Below are 18,921 nucleotides of genomic sequence, written 5' to 3' on the forward strand. Positions count from 1 at the left end.
AGATGGGAATAAGGGGACTTCGAAGTAGGCGGGGTCCTTTCGAAAAGGAGCCCCATTGGGATGCGCCGCGTCAATTTCAAAGTGCCGCAGCCACCCGCATACTAATGAGGCGCTGAATATGTATTTCAGTGCTTCATTAGTAAACTTTGAAATGGCCATTTACATGGCCATTTCGAAGTTTGGGGCTAGTGTAGACGTAGCCCTTATGACATAATTCATTCTTGGGAAAACACTCATTTCAGCTATTTCTCTTCTTCCCAGCAGGGAAAGAAGGAAGACAGATTTAAAACTTTTTAGGGAAATTTGTTCATTCTCCCTTTATTCCAATTTCAGTGTTTGAGAAATCAGTTACACACATTTTTTATGCAGCAGGATCATACAACCCTTCCTATTACCACTTTTGCTGGTGAGGTATGTAAGGATCTAGTAGTGCTCGTTACATTAAATGTTGAAAACATGCTCAGTCAGCATTAACCTTCAGAGCTTTCAATTGAAGACACACATTACTCTACATCCTCTTTTAAATTCTGACTGATGATTAAGGTAATAGCTAGAAGACTTGCTCATTGTAAGGACACAAATTCTTTACCTGACCACCCTTCCCCCATAAGAGGAAAAGAAAATAGAAAAATATTCCTTAAAAAGGTCAGTAAAAATAGACAGTGTGATACTTTGGCACACCATTTCAGTTCCACTTCAGTGGCTGGCTGTGCTCTCTGGTTTAGTGAAAACCACCTTATTACATTCAGCTGCTTGCAAACAAACTTCCTTCAAAATAGTCTCATGTGTCCTGACTGCAAACTGAATTTAAAACAACAGCCAAAACAGCACAGAGCAGTGAAGCAGGATTTTGGGTACCCTCCATTTCAGATATACTTCCCTTCTCACACGGAGACCTCTAGCCTACATATCACAAAACTCATGTCACAATCTCTTTTCAAGTTGCCCTAGCAGGACATGAACTGGCAAGGTACTAAGTACTTCCTGAGAGGTTTTCTGGGCTCAGGGAGAGTACAGGACACTCAGAACCTTACAGAATCAGGCCATGAAACTAAACACAGGTGTACTCGCTAACATCCCATACTCAGCTCTCCCTTACAAAAGTTCTGCTCCCATTTTCCAGCATAGCCTCTCCCCTTCCCTCTGCCATTAGCCTCACACTTGCATTCCTTTCTAACAGAGATCTAATTAATTTTCAGTCTCCACACCTCCCCCCACCCCACATTATGACAGAGTCCCCTTCAAACATACACATCACACAGTTTCCCACCTCGCTCTCAGCTGCTGCTCCCTTCTCTTACCTGCTGAGTTCTGGCCTTTAAAAGGTATATTATCCCCTTAGCTGAACCCCATAATCTCACTCATTGCCTATTTGCTTTTTGAATTTCATACTCAGATGCAGTCAGGCACATATATCTTTTTACATAGTAAGTTATAGGGTTCCTATTATAAGGTTAGATGTGTCTGTACCAGACACCTTATGGCTAAACAGCTTCCTTTCCAGACAGATTCACAGGCTATATTTACTGTACTATAAGATCCATTAAGAAATTGCCAGGAATAGCTGTGAGCCTGTTATGTTATACATTAGCTGGTGCCAAGTGTAACACAATTTAGCATTCCACTACATCCCCCCTTTAAGTTTTACGGACCCACCAGTTGTAAAATTTACTTTATTATGCTATCTTTAAAGCAGACATCAGTCGGTTTAGTGTCTCTGTATCATACTGTTTTTTAATGACCCAGACAGAACATGTAAACTTACCTAGCTCTCCATTAGTTGCAACAACCGTCTATGGTTAGTTTGGGAATTTTGAGTCCTTTTCACATTCTGCATTTGCCATCTGTAGTTTCCTCTCTTGATTGTTCCTTCTGAGGAACAAACTAGAGATGCTGACAGTTTCTGTTGAACTCTGTCAGCCTCAGTCATGAATTAATTACCCAGATCATACTTTTTCTTTATGACAGCTGGAGTTTTTCAGCTAGTTTGACAAAAACATTGGCACCTTATTCTAGACCTGGCAGTTCTGAGTGGCATTTGTTGTAAAAGTGTAAGGTATTTCTGCTTTTTTATCTGATTTTGCCACTATTTATGTCTGTCCACTCCAGAGATTGGAAAGAGCAATAGTTCTCAGTTGTCTTCCCCTTAAGAGCAGCATTGGACTTTGTCTATTTGCTGTTACTGGTATTCATCTGTAATTTAGAAGAGCAAAGGCTGGATCTTTTTTCTCTTTTTACTGTTTGTACAGCTTGGATTATGTGGACTGCTAGTAATATCATAAAAATCATTCCATTCGGAATAAGAAATTCTGATGCAGTAAGTGGTTTCTTTGTCCATCACTAAACTAATTTCGCATTTTCAGTTTGCTCCTTCCTTTTGTTCTGCTTTTTCACATGGGCTGTGTCTACACTAGCACCCTCCTTCGAAGGAAGGGTGGTAAGTAGAGTGTTGAGAGTTGCTAATGAAGGGACTAACGGGACTTTGAAGTTGCCCTGGCACTTCGAAGTACCGGCGGGTGAGCCGTGGCTAGACGCAAGCTGGTACTTCAAAGTTTAAAACTTTGAAGTTGCTGCGCAGGGAATTTGCTTAATGAAGTGCTGTGTATGCAGCGCAGCACTTCATTAGTAAACTCACAACACCCTACTTACCATCCTTCCTTCAAAGGAGAGCGGTACTGTAGACAAGCCTATGTTCAGACTGCTTTGCTATTTTGATAGCTATAGCTTGGGTTAGCTCTGTCTTTAATAGGAATTCTTATGAAAGGTTCTTGTATCTTAACCCAATAACCAACTTGTCTCTGACATTTTCAAGTTTCTCTGTCCCAAAACCATAGTTCTACATGCAAAGATTTAGCATTTTCCCTTGTTTCATGAGGTTTTTTTTCCTGATGAAAACATGCTTTTATAATCCACATTTCTCTGAAGCATAAAGTAGGCACCAAACATAGCCAGAACCCTTTCATATCATATTTGTAACAGTTTTCTTTAAAATTAAAAGGATTTAAAGATAGATATGCGCACTCTATTTCACCATAGCATACTGTCAAGATACATACATATCTTCAGTTTCCTGGTGGAGTTTTATGGCGATATAAAATTCTGCTTTCTTGCTATCTATGCTAAAAGTCCATGGCATGCTGGAGACTGGCATGTTGAAGAGATTCTGTGACCTTTCTTGCTATTTTTCTTGAATTAGTTTACTCTCTGCCTTTATGGAGGTACAGTATGTCACAAAAATATAGGCTGCAGGACCACTACTAACATATCAGGATTCTGTACCAGAGCTTCCTTTGAAATGAGACAAACCAGACATGTTCATTAATATAGCCTTAAATGCATTGCCAGGACAGCTTATTTGTGGTGAATTTAAGATATGTTACACACACACTGACTGAAAAGTATAATACAGTTTAACATTCCATTACACAAGCAGATTTGTTGAGCAAGTATAAAGTTAATATGAGAAATACAAAAATAACAGCTGCATCTTCCACTGTAACATGCCTACCTTCAGTAGGGGTAGCTAGAACATTTGAATGATCTAAAAGAAAAACAAAGAACTAAGGCCTGCAAAGACATATGTCTATGTTAAACTTAACCTCTGAGAAACGACAAATTACTGGGATTCCTCTTTATGTGAAAACTTTAGCACATGCTGAAATCCTTGCATTATCAGTGCCTACATCAAGGTTTTACTGTGGAGCTACAAATTTAGCCTATGAGCAATTTATTTAATAGTTTCTCTGACCCAAACCTTCTCTCCCTGAAGGTCACCATTTCCTTTTTCATAGCCTAAAGGCACTTTAGTTAATCATTTCTGTATGTGTTAGACGATTAGGCATTTTGTGTGTATGGACAATTTTAATTAATATAATTACACTGAACATACTTCACAGTTTCACTGACAATACGTGCTTCACATTTATGGTGAAAATAAACAGCTCAAGCAAACATTTGCTTTTTTTTACTTTCACAAAATTCTGTGGAAAAGGTAATTATTTCAATTTATATGCACAATTTTTCATGCTACTAATCATTAGTTTGCCTAAGATACTTCTGGAATTGGCTTCAGTTTGGTTGGTGAGTATATAGTAATGGCCAGTACCTCAGTGAATATGTAGATTTCCTGAGCAGCGTTGCTGTAGCTGTATTGGTCCCAGGATATTAGAGACACAAGGTTGTTGAGGTAATATTGTTTATTGGACCAATATCTGTCTGTGAAAGAAGTTTTTGAACTACACAGAGCTCTTCACTTCTGGGAAAGCTATTCAGTGTTACAGCTAAAACCAAGGTGGAACAGATTGTTTAGCCTAAATAAGTATTATATGAGACCATTCAAGGTGAAGTGTCTAAGAGCTCTGCAATCAAAGGACAAAAAAGGAAGGTTAATGGTTTACACATTTTTGTAAAAAGCCATAAATGCAGGTGTCTTTATTAAGACAATGATTTTTAGAGTCTTGAAAATTACTAATTTAAGCTTGCAGGTCTGACCTTTTGATGGTGTTGTCCAGATTGCCTTTGAGGATGTGGACAGGAATTCAAATAGAGAGTGATCATTATGTGAAAATATATTCACCCAGAAGTGATTAGACATTTTTGCCTTTCATCATTTTCTGAGTTCATTTGAAAGCAAAATGATTGTATGTTTTCACACATGTAGTTATTATTGGACACAGTGTACAGGATGAGAATGCTGACTGTTGTAGATCACATCAATAGGCACCTATCTTTCCCCATTCTTTGTATATATGGAGTATAAGTGCCTAACTCAGATTCTGGTGGATTCTGCGATTGCTGTTCCTGTGACTTTTCTAAAGATTAAGCATTGCAAGATTCACTGCTGCAATGCCCAAGTTCTTTGTAGATCTAGGCCTAAATGAATACTTCCTTGTTTCTTACATAAAATCAGCTCTATTCTGCAGCCATTTCTCAGATCAAGCTTGCAAACAAAGCCAATTTGGCATGGGAGAGGACCCCAGAATTGTGATAAAGATAAAAAAATATTTCTATAACAGTATTAAATATAAAAATGCATGGATTTAATAACATTATGATAGTGACATAAGTGCTGCAAAGCTGGAATATTAAAACTTCTGAATGACATTACAGTACTGAGTTTCATTTTCTTTTTCATCCTTGGTTAGTATTATACTTTGGGGATTATTTATAAGAAATCAAGGCTTTTGTGTATAACTTCCTTTAACCTTCTTATCCTAAAGTCAAATTCCTTTTTTGAAAGGTTACAGAAACACACATATAATTTACTCTTAGGATTGATTCCAGACTCTTGGATGACTCAATGTTTACACAATGGACCGGAACATTTAGGCATCTTTTAAGGAACATTTAGACAGTTTTTTTTATTTTTTTTTAAATAAAATACAATATTTACACTTCTGAGACTTTCTAGTCTATTGGGAAATAGATATTTGTGCTATCCCTTAACTTTTATCATTTCACTCCTAACTACTTTATTTATGAAAGAAAAGAAGCTGTGAATTTCTGCTATGGCTAATTCCCATTGTATTGTATTGGTGGTTTTTTCCCCCCAGAATTATTTACCTTTTGAACAGATGTATCTTAGACTTGGTTTCTGCCTAAAAATTATTATTTTTCTTCAAAATCTTGGAAAAACAAATCCCTAGAGCTGTTTGTAAGGAGTGAGATAGAGAACATATCTTGAAAAAATCATTTTGGTACAGCTGTAGTCCTCACTGAGGATTATCATATTAACTTAGTTGATGAGGAATGGTATAACTACAAATGAAATGTAATACAAAGCAAATATTTTACTAAACTAAACTAAAATAGAATAAAATACTTAGAGAACTACAAGAGAATCGTTACATGTGCAGAATTGCTAAAGTCAAAATGAAACATTTTTGCTATAAAAACTATAACTCATTTAAAATGTAGTTATGAACGTCAGCCCTTACGAGATGTGTGGGGGTTGAGGCTGGGATCTGCACAGAACTCTGACATCACATGCCACAAGCTTCAAAAAGGAAGAGCTGTAGCTGGTATATGGTCACAGCTCTAACGAAGTCAAGCTGAGAACCTGCCCCTTAGTTTTGAAAATCCATTCCCTGAGCATATTTTTAGAGACCCACCATGAACTGCTAGACACCTATATTTATAAATGATCAACTGAAGTCACTTTTGTTCTTGCATATATTCAAATATAGACCTGAAATGCTCTCAAAGAGCAAAGGCTGCAGGATGAAACCAGTGGACTCCCACTCAAAATGAACTGCGTATCTCCCCCATGACTTGAAAGGGACCAAAAACAACAGATTGATAGTTTCTCATAAATAGCCATAGATGATTTATACAGCATCAAATAAGCTATCCAAAGTATTTTAAAAATACACAGATACTATGCCGTACACACATGCTTTCACTAGAGTAACTCAAAATGGTAATATCGTTAACATTTCTAAGTCATTAGCTTATTTTGTGTCTGATTTGTTAAAAGCAATAACAAATCACTTAGAAAAAAAACCTTCTTCCAACCATCACCACCACAAAAAAGATATTTCCATAATAATTTCCCACTTTTTCTTTGGCCAAACATTTCTGCTTTCTTTCTGGCAACCAGCAGTGGCTCATATTATCTCTTCCTTTGATCCACACAATTTAGAGAAACAACCTATGTTAAATACTACAGACTGGAAGGATAAGACTTAAAAATGGACAGAAAAATTTTCTATAAGTACTGTTTTTAAAAGTTATCGGCTAAATTGGTATTATTATTACACTGGGAGGTATTAAAGATTGTCATCTGTCATAGACCCAGTTAAAGATGATAGGTTTTACTAAGCAACCTTCATTTGGACTAAATGGAAGAAAAAATAAAATGCCCCCTTGTGTGGTGACAGCTGAAACTATAAAAGCCACCACCCAAAGCCTCAGCAGCATTGCAAGGGCTGAGTAGATGCTAAATCATATGGGCTGAGGCAGGTGGACAGATTATAGCTATGTGCAGGAGATGCAGAAAGTAACTAGAAAGCCAAGAGGAAATGAGAAGAAAATCAGAAAAGCAATGCTAAGCATGGTCCTGGAAGACAATCAGAAGAAAGTGTTCCTTTGGGCATAATAGTTTCTGGAAAGGCAGACTTGGATTTCTGTGCAGGGAATCTACCTCCCTTGGTTCCTATGATATTCATGGAAACAGGAATGTGTGTTCAGTCTTCATAAATAAATAGGAATGCACCAAAGCAATACCTGGCTTATACTAATAACTTCTTGTTCTAACGGAAACAATCCAGCCTGGCTCCAAATATTGGCCAATCACTTAAGAAAATATAATTTAAAAGGGGAAACATTAATTAAAGTATGGGACACCATGCCTTTATACCTAAATTTTGGAGATTTAAAGTAAATTTGACTTTTATGTAAAAAGAGGATTGATATAATTTAAACACCGTTCTGTGTGCTTCATTGAAAATGAAAAAGTAGAGTTACTCGGGTTGACCCTGAGATAAAGGGGGAAATTAATTTGATGGCATTTGTGCAAAATCTCATATTCTAAATGATGAAAACACAAACATCTGCAAGAGTGCTATATAGCAAATTTAAAACAAATATATTTTATATGCCTGTAGTGTCATCCCTAACAAGAATGAGTACACAGTGCACCACACCATAATGGGCTGCAAGAAACAGGCTTGGAAATAGTCTGAGAAACCTATTCTCAATTTCTGTCTCACACTATTTGCGTTCAAATTAAAGCTGGGCAGGCTCTGTAAAATGTGCATTCAAATTAATCTTGACAATCTTCTTGAAAAGCTCTATTAAAGCCCAAAGCTTAAGAGCTTAACATGTATATAGCTGCTACTTTGAAAAAGAACAAACACACCCTAACTTCAAAAGCTCAACTTAAATTCGTCTACTTTTGTAATCCACTGGAATACAAAAAATGGAAACATTTAACATCAAGGTTCATGATTTTTATAAACCTCTTCAACATGGGACAACAAGTTAGATGTTGTGTTTTCTCTTGCAAGTAAACTTTAGTAAAGATGGTAACATTCCATGCATGTGTGTGTGGGGGGGTGGAAATCTTATAAAGGAGATCAGCCTCATGATGCATACAGAAACAGAGAGATAAAATGACCCAATGTTTGAAGAAAAAAGAGCAAATTGAGGAATGAAAAGGTTGAGACACATTACAAATGTTTGTAAACAAAGACTTAAAAATCAGAAAGTTAAATTATTGATTGAGAAATTAGAGGGTTTGAAGGTAAATCTACCCACACACTACATCAAAAAGGGAACCAGGAAAGTGACAGGAATGAAAATACCTGCTGTTTAGTTCTTAGGAATCTGGAACTCCTGTAATTGCGGCATGCATTCATATTTTATATATATAAACATATGTAATTGAAGATGACCATGGGGGAGATTTTCAAAGACACAAATGGCAGTTAGAGGCCTTACTTTACTACTACTGATTTTTAGAAGAAGTTAGGTACATAGCTCCCATCTGTGTCTCTGAAAATTCCCCCTCCCTCCACTATGAATGTAATTACAATTTTAATTTCTCAAGTCACCGGCTACCCTTTGCAGAACTGTCCCACTTCAAAATTACTCTTAAACTGAAGTAGCCAGAATAAACTGTCAAATTTCTTTACCTTCTCATGGAACAGCTTTCCCTGATTAAGTCATGCTGAACGATTTTTGCTTCTGTTATTATCTGTGCCATCTTAATTTGCCTTCACCCAAAAATTATAATACGCAGTCTTTAACTATTATTTCCCATGATGACTCCGCCTTCCAGAATCTTTACTTGAATTTTCCAGAATCAATTCATTTTACCTCTATGGAAGTTATATTTTTGAAAGAAATCAAATATATTTTGCATGGTTTTATAATTGTACATTTTAAAAATAAAAATGAAATATAGGTCAGAAAAAGTAAACACCACATAAAACTGTATAAAACAAAATATTAGTGATCTCAACGTTAGCAAGCCCTACTCTATTACATTTCAAGAAGTATATATCTTGGTAGAGATACGTTTCTTAGAACAAAAGAAAATCAAAGTAGAGTAGAAAGACAATTTGCTATGGCTAAATAGGATAAATTGATAATAAAAATGTAGATTCACTTGAGACATCGTTTAGTACATATTTCACTAATGTTTCTTGTTTGCAATTTTTATGTACCATATTGTGCATTTAATTAAAAGGGTCTTTGAAGACAGAGAGCTATATTTTGGAAATACACGATAAGTAAATTTAATACCATTGGTGAAATGGTCATGATTACTTCAGAAAGTAATATGAAATTTATTTATTTTTGGGAAAGGCCAAATCCAAGAGCCCCTACTCAACACTATGAGGAGAGAAATTGGTGATTCCACCATGTATTTATTTAGTACCTCAGTTACTGAATCCACACGTCTCACTGGGTCCTTGCATATGACACACAGGGACCAGGACTGGAATGGAAATGATTCAATAGCACAAAAGTCTAATGGGAAAGGTTGTTGTCTGGGAAAAGCACGTGATGAAATATTTAGTGATTACACTGATCCCTGTTATCTCTCACTGACCTCAAGTAGTATTTTTTCCAGGAAAAGAATTGCAGGATTTTGCCTCTTAAAACTTATTTCATTAACTTAAAACTGACTTTCCTTTTGTTGCCATAATATACTTACTTATTGAGCCATTTAAGCATTATTACAGCAAGGCAGATTTATGATGCTTTGAGATGGCTGCAGGAACTGAATCAAATTAGTAAGATGAAATTCAGGTTTCAAGATAAGACAACATGTTATGACTTCGTTATGTTAGTCTTCTGACCCATACCCCATAGAAGCCTGTACAACCATCCTTTGCATGTGTTTGACAGAGGACTAAAAATGCACTCTGCATTTCCTAAACAATATATAAACTAGATTTTTTTTCCCACTGGCAAGTTATAATTCATTTCTTTGATATGTATTTTCTTTAACAAGGTAATTTTGAAGAATTCATAAATGTTCAGTCTCTCAAAATGCAAAATACATTGTTGCAGTTCTGATGTGGTCCTATTTGCAAACGATCATACAAACTAATAACTTTCAATTAGAAAAAAGCAATGGTAATGCAACCATTATCTGCAGCATTCCTCCTTTCAACTGTGGAATATGGCTTACAAGTCGTTTAACAACAAATTAGAAGAGATGAGAAGAAGAGAAATCAATATACTGCACTCACCAAAAGCTGCAAGTGAGGACAGGAGTTTTAATGTATTTTTCAAAAAGTAAACAAGTGTCGTACCTTTTTAAAAATTCCATATACTCTGTATGCTTGATGAGGCCTGTCCTCATCATTATTGTTTGAAAACATTGCCGATCAATAGCCCAAAGTTTCACATTTACGAGAGCTGGAAAAAACAAGACAAGGGGAAAATTTAATTAGCAAAATCTCAAATGTGAAAAACCTTTTGTGAACTGCAGTGGAAATTAATAATTCATGAGAACATGGAAATCACTAGTTTTTATAAGCAAACTATTAACATAAAAATAATCTACTGGACAGTGGACTGAACATGCACAATCCAAAAATAGATCTAATTTTACTCAAAGATCTCATCATGGTATGGAAGTTTTGGGGAAAATGACTGAGAACTGTGTCATAAGAAACCGTTGGAGTAAATGCATATCGTAAGTTTTGACCATGTATAGTGAAAGAATGGAAAAAATGGTCTCTATTAATCATTATAAGTTTTTTCATATTCACTCTTACTGACACCAGATGATTTGAGAACTAGTTTAGATTTAACCATGGTTTAGAGGGAGCAAAGTTAATCCTACTGTCATCAAAGTAAATGTTGACCCTTCCAGTGACCTCAAAGTTCCCCCCCCCAGAACCTTTTTGCTACTATATTTTGATGACAGTACACTTCCAAAGGGGCACATGGCTTAATGAGGACTTTTTTCCATCTTTGGTTTCAGTGTCTGACAAATTCCATTATTTCTCAATCATGGACTATTGAAATGTCAAAGCTATGTCTATACTCCAGTGATCTGTTGACAGAAGCTACTGTCAGAAGATATCTTCTGACAAAATACCTGTCGACAGATTGTGGCGAAATAGCAAAGCAGATCAAAAAAGCAATCTGCTCTGTCAATAGTGTGTGGCCAGACCGCATGGCTACTCTCTCGACAGAATGGCCAAACAGAAACACAGCTACCAGGGCTGCCCACTGACTTGGAAGCCCTGTCTCTCAACAGCAAGCTCCCTGAAGCATCTATATGGCTTGTTTGTTTACAGGTTCTGTCAACAAAGGTGTTCTGCCTCATGAGGTAGAGGCAGAAAGCTGTCAACAAAAGTGCCACATTCTGTTGATTTACTGGTGACAGATTGCATTTTTAGTGTGGATGCTCCACAAGTTTTGTTGACAAACTGGCATTTTGCTGACAAAACTCGCTAGTGTAGATATAATCAGCAGTACTCAACTAGGAATTGTGGAAAGCACTACAGACCACTTGCATTACTACACATTGAACTGACTGTCCTGATAGTGCTGACTGTGTGGTGGAGGAACTAGTAAAGAAAATGTGGAAATGCTAAAAGATTTTTTTAGTTTGGTTTTCAACAAAAAAGACTGGCCATCTGACATAGGGACTGCAAGTGAAAAGGAGGATTGGAGGTTAAAACAGGGAAAGAACAAGTTCAAAAATTATTCTGACAAATTAGATGTCTTCAGGTCACCAGTGCCTGAGGAAATACAACGTAGAATACTCAAGGAACTGACTGAGGAGATATTGAGCCATTAGTGATTGTGTTCAAGAAGTCATGGAAGACAAGGGAGATTCCAGAGGGCTGAAAAAGGACAAATATGCCGATCTATATAAAAAGGGAAACAAGGACAACCTGGGAGACTTACAGGATAATCAGGTTAACTTCAAAACCAGGAAACATATCAGAGGAAATAATTAAGCAATAAATTTGTAAACAACTATAACTTTCTAAGGTGATGAGCAGGAGTCAGCAGGGAATTGTCTAGAACAAATCATAACAAATCAACCTTATCACTTTCTTTGGCAAGGTGACAAGCATTGTGGATGGGAAGGAAGTGGTGAATGTAGTGTGTGGCATGACTGTCTCATAAAAAACCTAGGGAAATGGAACCAAGATGAAACAATGATTACTATAAAGCGGGTGCAAAACCATTCATAGGCAGTAATTATCAGTATTTTTCCAGTCAAGATGGAAGGGCATAATGAGTGGGGTTCCACAGGGATCAGTTATGGGTCTCAGTCTTTTCAATACCTTCATAATTTAGATAGTGACCTAGACAGTACACTTACAAAATTTGCAGACAACGCTAAGATGGGAGAGGATGCAAGTGCTCTGGAAGATAAGATTAAAATTTAAAATGATCTGGACAAACTGGAGAAAGAGAGTAGAATGCAGTACGGACACACACAACGTACTCAGTTGCACACATACAAAATGTAAAAGGGCTGTTTAGAAAACAAATCTGCAGAAAGGAATTCAGGTGTCACAGTGGACCACAGCTAAATGAGAGGCAACAATATAACACTTCACAAAAAAATTAAACATAATTCCAGGATGCATTAGCAGGAGTGCTATAAGCATGACATGAGAAATAATTCTTCCGTTCTGCTCCTCACTGACTAGGCCTAAACCGAGGTATCGTTTCCAGTTCTGGATGCTATATTTCAGGAGAAGTCTGAACAAATTAAAGAAAGTCCAGAAAAGAGCAACACCGCCAATTAAAAGTTTAGAAAGCATGAGCATTGGCACCTGGGGTGGGGGAAGGGGTGGAAAAGAGAAGTACAAAAAAGATTGTTACAAGGAAAAGGGAGGTACATTGCATGTGTTAACCTTTCACGATAGCACAAGAAACACTGGGCTAAAATTTACAGGAACAGCAGCTTAGTTTGTACGTTAGGAGGAACTTCCATTCAGAGTGAGTAAGCACAAAACAAATTTGTCTAGGGACGTTGTGGAATTTGTCATTTTCTAACTTGCTCTTAAAAATTTCCAAATACCTGTTAGGGAGGGTCCAGATAATGATTAGTCTTGCCATTAGTCCAGAAAGCTGGGCTTCCTGTGAAAGTTGGGAATCAGGCCCCTTCCAGTCTTATGATTCTAGATCAATTCAACAAGGACGGAGGTATGCAATTAATCAGGAAAAAGGGGCTCAAGCTTCCATAAAAAAAGACAGGATCATAAGGGAGAAAAAATTGAACGTGTCTCCAAAAATCAGTTGCATCTAATCTGGCATCACATACTATGTGCCTTCATCATAATTATATGGTTACTGCATGGTGTCACTGAAAAGCAAAGAGAAGGTTGTTTGGGAGCCTTAATTGTGCGCTTCCACATCTTAACAATTTGGATATCTTTTGCAATTAAGTTTAATTCTTAATTTCATTTGTTAATAAAGCTTGAATTTTCAGATACATATATCTCTAGTATATTTTATGTGCTCTCAACCATAATTTCACTTTTTTTTAATCTTGGAGTGCTCAGAATAACTTCTTATGCACTCCAAATTCCCAATTCTAGTCAAGTTTAATTGAGAATGAGATTTGCCATCTGCTACATACTGTTTCTGTTCCTGAACAACACACGTTGCGCTCATTCAAATGCTGAATTATCAACCACCAATAAGGATATAAAGAGTCAGTAAATAATTGCAATGAACAACAAATAGAAAAATTCTGAAGGCAACAGATATTGCCAAGACTGTAGGACTCAGAGTCCCAGAATGAAAATAAAATATTCACAGGAACAGGAAGAGAGTGTGCTCACTCTTGATTTTCTAAGTGTCTAATTCTATGGAGCTCATCTTCACAGGTACAGAGTACTCACAATTCCTTTGACTTCTGAAAATAAGGCTCTGTACATTTGGAGAGACCATGTGTCTCTGAAAGCCAATAATGCTCTAAGATTAGGCATTAAAAGGCTTTAGCTATGTGCAAAATAAAACAAATTTCATGTAGATAAGGAAATAATCAGTTTATCTGGTCACAATTATAAAATACAATTGCTGTATAATTTTCCATTTGCAGTCACACAGTCTTAATTAATCCACCTTTTTTTTTTTTTTTTTTTTTATAATATATCCATATATCTCTCAGAGAGGTAGCCACGTTAGTCTGTATCTTCAAAAACAAGTCCCGTCGCACCTTGTAGACTAACAAATATTTTGGAGCATAAGCTTTTGTGGGCACAGACTTGCTTCGTCAGATGCATCTGACAAAGTGGGCCTTTGCCCATGAAAGCTTATGCTCCAAAATATGTTATTCTATAAGGTGCCAGAGGACTTCTTGTATTTTATATACGTGTGTCATACATCATAAAACAGCAGTGGCCGATTCATCAAATTGTGCTATGTCTAGATTACAGTGATGTGTCAACAGTTTTTTTTTCCTGAAGATATCTTCTGACAAAATTTCTGCTGACAGATTGCAGCTAAATTGCCAGATGGATTGCAAGAGGGATCTACTCTGCTGACAGGGAGCATCTGGACTGCCCAGCCTCTCTCTCTCGACAAAACAGCCAAGTGGAAGCAGAGCAGACAGGGCTGCCCAGTGTTCCAGAAACTTTTTCTGTCAAAAGAAGGCCCCCAGAACATCCAGACTGGCTTTCTGTTGACAGAGTGGGGAGTGGGGTAAAACTGTTGACAAAAGTCCTGCATTCTGTTGATTTACTGTCAACAGAATGCCTTTGGAATCAGAACTCTGCCCGGGTTTTGTTGACAAAATCATCTAATATAGACACTGTCTGTGTCTCCAAAAGGAAGAGAAAATGGATACTGCTGATAACAAATGAAATTGCTGGAACTTTCGGCTTGTCTAGAAGAATATTGTCTAGACTGAAGCAAGTTGAAGTGTGAATCAATGACCACTAATTAATAGTTAGTGCATCAGGAAGCTCCACAGGGACAGATAGCATGGTGTAGGCTAGTAGCACCTGATGGAGTTACACCCAGCATCATGTGATCTAAATGTTCAGGGAGATAAGCCCTTCATTTTTGGCAGATATGAAGTAGTGTTACAATTTCTGGTAGACTGGTGATTTTCAACAGATTTTTTTTAAAATCACTGTTTTTGAATGAAGTACCTTTGTGCATCATCTCATTATTTAGACTGTAAATCTCATATATATTAGTAAGTAACGAATATTTAAATCTCCAGTGAATCTGTAGTGATGAGCACTCTTCTATTTGCAGGTAGAAGCAATGCTTTAAAAACACAATAGAATATATGCCTTTTAGAGAGCTTCCATTTATATTTCCGAAAAAATATCTGTTATGTTAGAAGTGCAACCATTACCAGTAACTTTTTGTTATTCATTTGTGATCACGTCCTAATCAAGAGGAATGGCATTTACTTGTTTCAAGGGTTAAATGCAAAATTCTGTGACCCCTATAATGAAGTCACCATAAGAAATTTAGACTCTGCAGATTAGTTGTGGAGGTAAACACATTGACAAGATTTGATGTCCTTTTAGGTGCTAAAGATGTCCTTTCAAGTGCTACATTTTAATATTTATTTTTTTCATTGTCAAATGTATATGAACAGTCTGCTGGGCGATGTTGGAAAGTAACTTCCCCCCTCTAGGGTTTAGTTTCTCCATTTGTAAAAGGGGGATAGTAGTACTGATCTCTTCGATAAAGTGCTTTCATATCTACTGATGACATGTCCAGTATAAAAATTTGGCATATTATAGTTAAAGATATTTCTGTAAAAATAGAGGCATACAGACCAAGTAAAAATGGAAAAGTAATACGAAATTGGCATCTACTTTTGATTCTCTCCAGTGAAAGATGTAACATAACTCATTTTTATCGAGGCTACTTGCCTTCTCCAGAAGGAGAAGGAGGAATTCATTGGTTGTTTAGCAAATCAACATGAAAAGTCTGAAGAATGCCTCCTTATTTTCCATTCTTTCCTGATGATTTTAAATTGCTTTGCTTCTTCTACCATGTTCAGCAGACTCCTGCTGGTAAACTCCTTAGAAACAGGAAAAGATGTTCATCTAAATAGTTAGGCTGCATCTACACTATGAGATAAAATCAAATTTAAAGGAATTAGCTCAACATTGAAACATCACTGCCTTCACTCTAAATACCATTAGCTCGAATTAGTGAGCCCTAATACCGATAACAAAATGTCGATATTACCAGATGAATATAGCATCAATTTCAAATTTTGAATAAAAGCTAGTGTGGAAGTGCCATGTTTTTAATTTGAATTTATTAGCCTCCAGAAGTGCCCCAAATGTATCCCAAAAAGCTGTGTGGTGACCCTCCATGTATGGCCACTTCCTTCTTCCTTCGCAGGAAGAAGGTCACAGGAAGCCTGAGAATTTGAGTGAATTAGAATTTGAATTCTGCAGGGACCAGGTCCAGACGCATGGCTGACCGAACCAGGCAGGAATGGATGGGATGATAGCACAGCTGTGCATCGCTATGCCAATGTCTGCAGATGGCACAAAATACAGGGACCTCAGACAGGTTTGAGGGAGGTCTGAATTCTGTTACTGAGTGCTCTGAATTCTGGGACAGTGCTTTGCATTCTGGGACTCTAACATGAAACACCCACAAGCAACTGGAGCCAAGGCACTGAGATAGATACCCACAATGTACTGCTCACGCTGCTGAACTTGTATAGGGCAATGGGGATGCAGAAATTTGACGTGGAATAATGATGGGTCGAATTTCTAGTAGGTTTGTAGACACAAATTTGAATTCATAACAATGAGATTAAAAATAGAATTTATTAAAAATTGAATTTATCTTTTAGTGTAGACATAACCTTACTTTTTTTGGAAATGAAAAAGCAGAAACCCAAATTTTTTAGTGATCTCATTTGTCTGGCAAGTTCAAAAATTGTTTGTATTTGGCCTATTGTCTGCCAGTCATTTGTCTTTCGTGCCAAGTTTCCATGAGTCATTGAATATATGGGTACTGATGTGCTAATGAATAGCAAAAATTGTCATGGGGTGATTATGGAATTAGTGGAGTGACTGTGCTTTCATGTGTTTTATGTTGGATTAAGAAGTGACTTCAAATTTTACACTGAGCTTTCCAAATTTTTTATTAACGAGTTAAAAATATCACCCTTATGTGTTCTTTAGAAACAATGAGAATCCTTACACATTTTTAAACTATGTAAAGGTAAGAAACTAATGCTCTAAAAAATTAAAATGCTCTTCTTTGATAAAGTCATTTGTCTTGAAACTCAAATTTGTTTTTTAAAGACATGCTCTAGGAATTATTTCTGGAAAGTTCTGTGGTCTATGTTACACTGAATCTCACACTAGATAATCCCTTTGGGCATTGAAATCTATGAAGAGTTACCAGATAGGTCTCAAAATTGGACCAAAATGAATTTTATTTTATTTTTTTATTATAAATCTTTCCTTCTGCATCTTAATTCTTGGAGTGATATGCATGTTAAGCTAAAAATCAAGCTGAAAAAAGTTTTAAAGATATCAAGGAAAATATTTCAGCAAGCTCAGTTCTTATGCAGGATGTACCCTTTCTTAACTGCAATTTGGTCATCTAGCAACATCCCTTGTCTGGCAGCAACTTCTCTTGCTGCTCAGTAACTCCTCCTCCCCTGCCTTCCCAGAGCTTCCTGAGTGCCACAAAACAGCTGATTTGCAGCATTCAAGCTCAGGAAAGGAGTGGGGACAGTAGGAAGTTTCACTCAGGGGAGGAGTCAAGGATGTGGTAAGGGGTGGAGTGAGGGCCAGGCTTGGAGCAGATGGGAGGGTTGAGCACCTCTTCCCTCCCAAAGTTACCCAGATGTCTGCTTATTGTAGGTGGGAACAAGTTTCTGGGAGTCAGAGAAAGTCCTGCCAGTCCTAGCTCTGAACTGTGTTTCGCTGTGAGTTACACCAGATAAATCTTCAAAGATACCAACAAGCAGTGGCAGTTGGAATGTTGCAGAAATGGAAAAGGGTACATCAGTATATACGTTGTGTAAGTTTTACATTAGAGTGTATGATTTGAAGAAGCTAAAAAAAATCTTTAATTATTTTGCCCAATGTGACAGCAAAAAGATTATGAATGTTCATAGGACCTTGAGAGAGGGGAAAAACAGCAAATTAGAAAGTGCACTTATTCATTGGTTCAAGCTACATAGGAATGAAGGTGTTAGTATATCAGGTGCGATGGTGATGACACAACCAAAAATATTCCATAAAGAAATTTGCCTGTAGCATGACTGCGACTATTGACAAGGATGAACAAACAAGCCATTAGCCTACATCACGTGTGGTGAAAAAAATGCAAATACAGAACTACAGCTAAGTATGCTGATGGATTTGCACAGTTAGTTACAAATGAGAGGCTATCCCCAGTGCAGGTACACAATGCTGACGAAAGTTCTCCCCAATGGCATTGTATGTCTAAATAACATTAGCTACTGAGGCAGAGGAGCCATCATCTTGTATGAAGAAGCTGAAGGACAGGGCAGTGCAGCAAGTATGCACAATGCCAGTTCATGGTTATTGGGAAAAGGGTGAATCAAAGGGCATTCAAAAGGGCGTAATATATTCCTAATGGTATACTGCGGCAACAAAAAGGGATGGATAGAGATTAAACTATGTCTGGAGTGGTTTGAGAAATATTGTGTCTCAGAGGCAAGAGCCCATTGCATTTCAGTACGCCTGGATTCAAAGTGTAAAAATGTCCCGAGACTCATCAAGTACTTGGCCCAACCTAAAGCAGAGCTACTTGCCAAAAATAATGTGATAGGACTATATTTACTCCCATTCTGTATCTCCTTGATTCAGCCTTGTGATCAAGGTATCTTATGACCCCTGAAGTATTTGTACAGGTCTGAGTTTATGCACCAATTTCTAGTATTGCATAAAAATGGGAACAGTTTGATAACATTCGGGAAAGAATTTAGCCTCAAGAATATGACTTGGATGCTGGCTA

The 18,921-nt window shown here is 37.1% G+C and overlaps 1 protein-coding gene across 2 annotated transcripts in view; it reads right to left on the reverse strand.

Annotated features, from left to right (window-relative positions):
- The window catches only part of PRKG1 (protein kinase cGMP-dependent 1), an 880,390-nt gene that overhangs the window by 302,193 nt on the left and 559,276 nt on the right, over positions 1-18,921 (reverse strand). For both annotated transcript variants that reach the window (XM_075000323.1, XM_075000322.1), the window contains exon 4: positions 10,266-10,371. In XM_075000323.1, the coding sequence (XP_074856424.1) occupies positions 10,266-10,371 (106 nt within the window). The remainder of the gene's footprint in view (positions 1-10,265; positions 10,372-18,921) is intronic.

Source organism: Carettochelys insculpta, chromosome 7, assembly GCF_033958435.1.
Source record: "Carettochelys insculpta isolate YL-2023 chromosome 7, ASM3395843v1, whole genome shotgun sequence".
Taxonomy (NCBI): Eukaryota; Metazoa; Chordata; order Testudines; family Carettochelyidae; genus Carettochelys; species Carettochelys insculpta.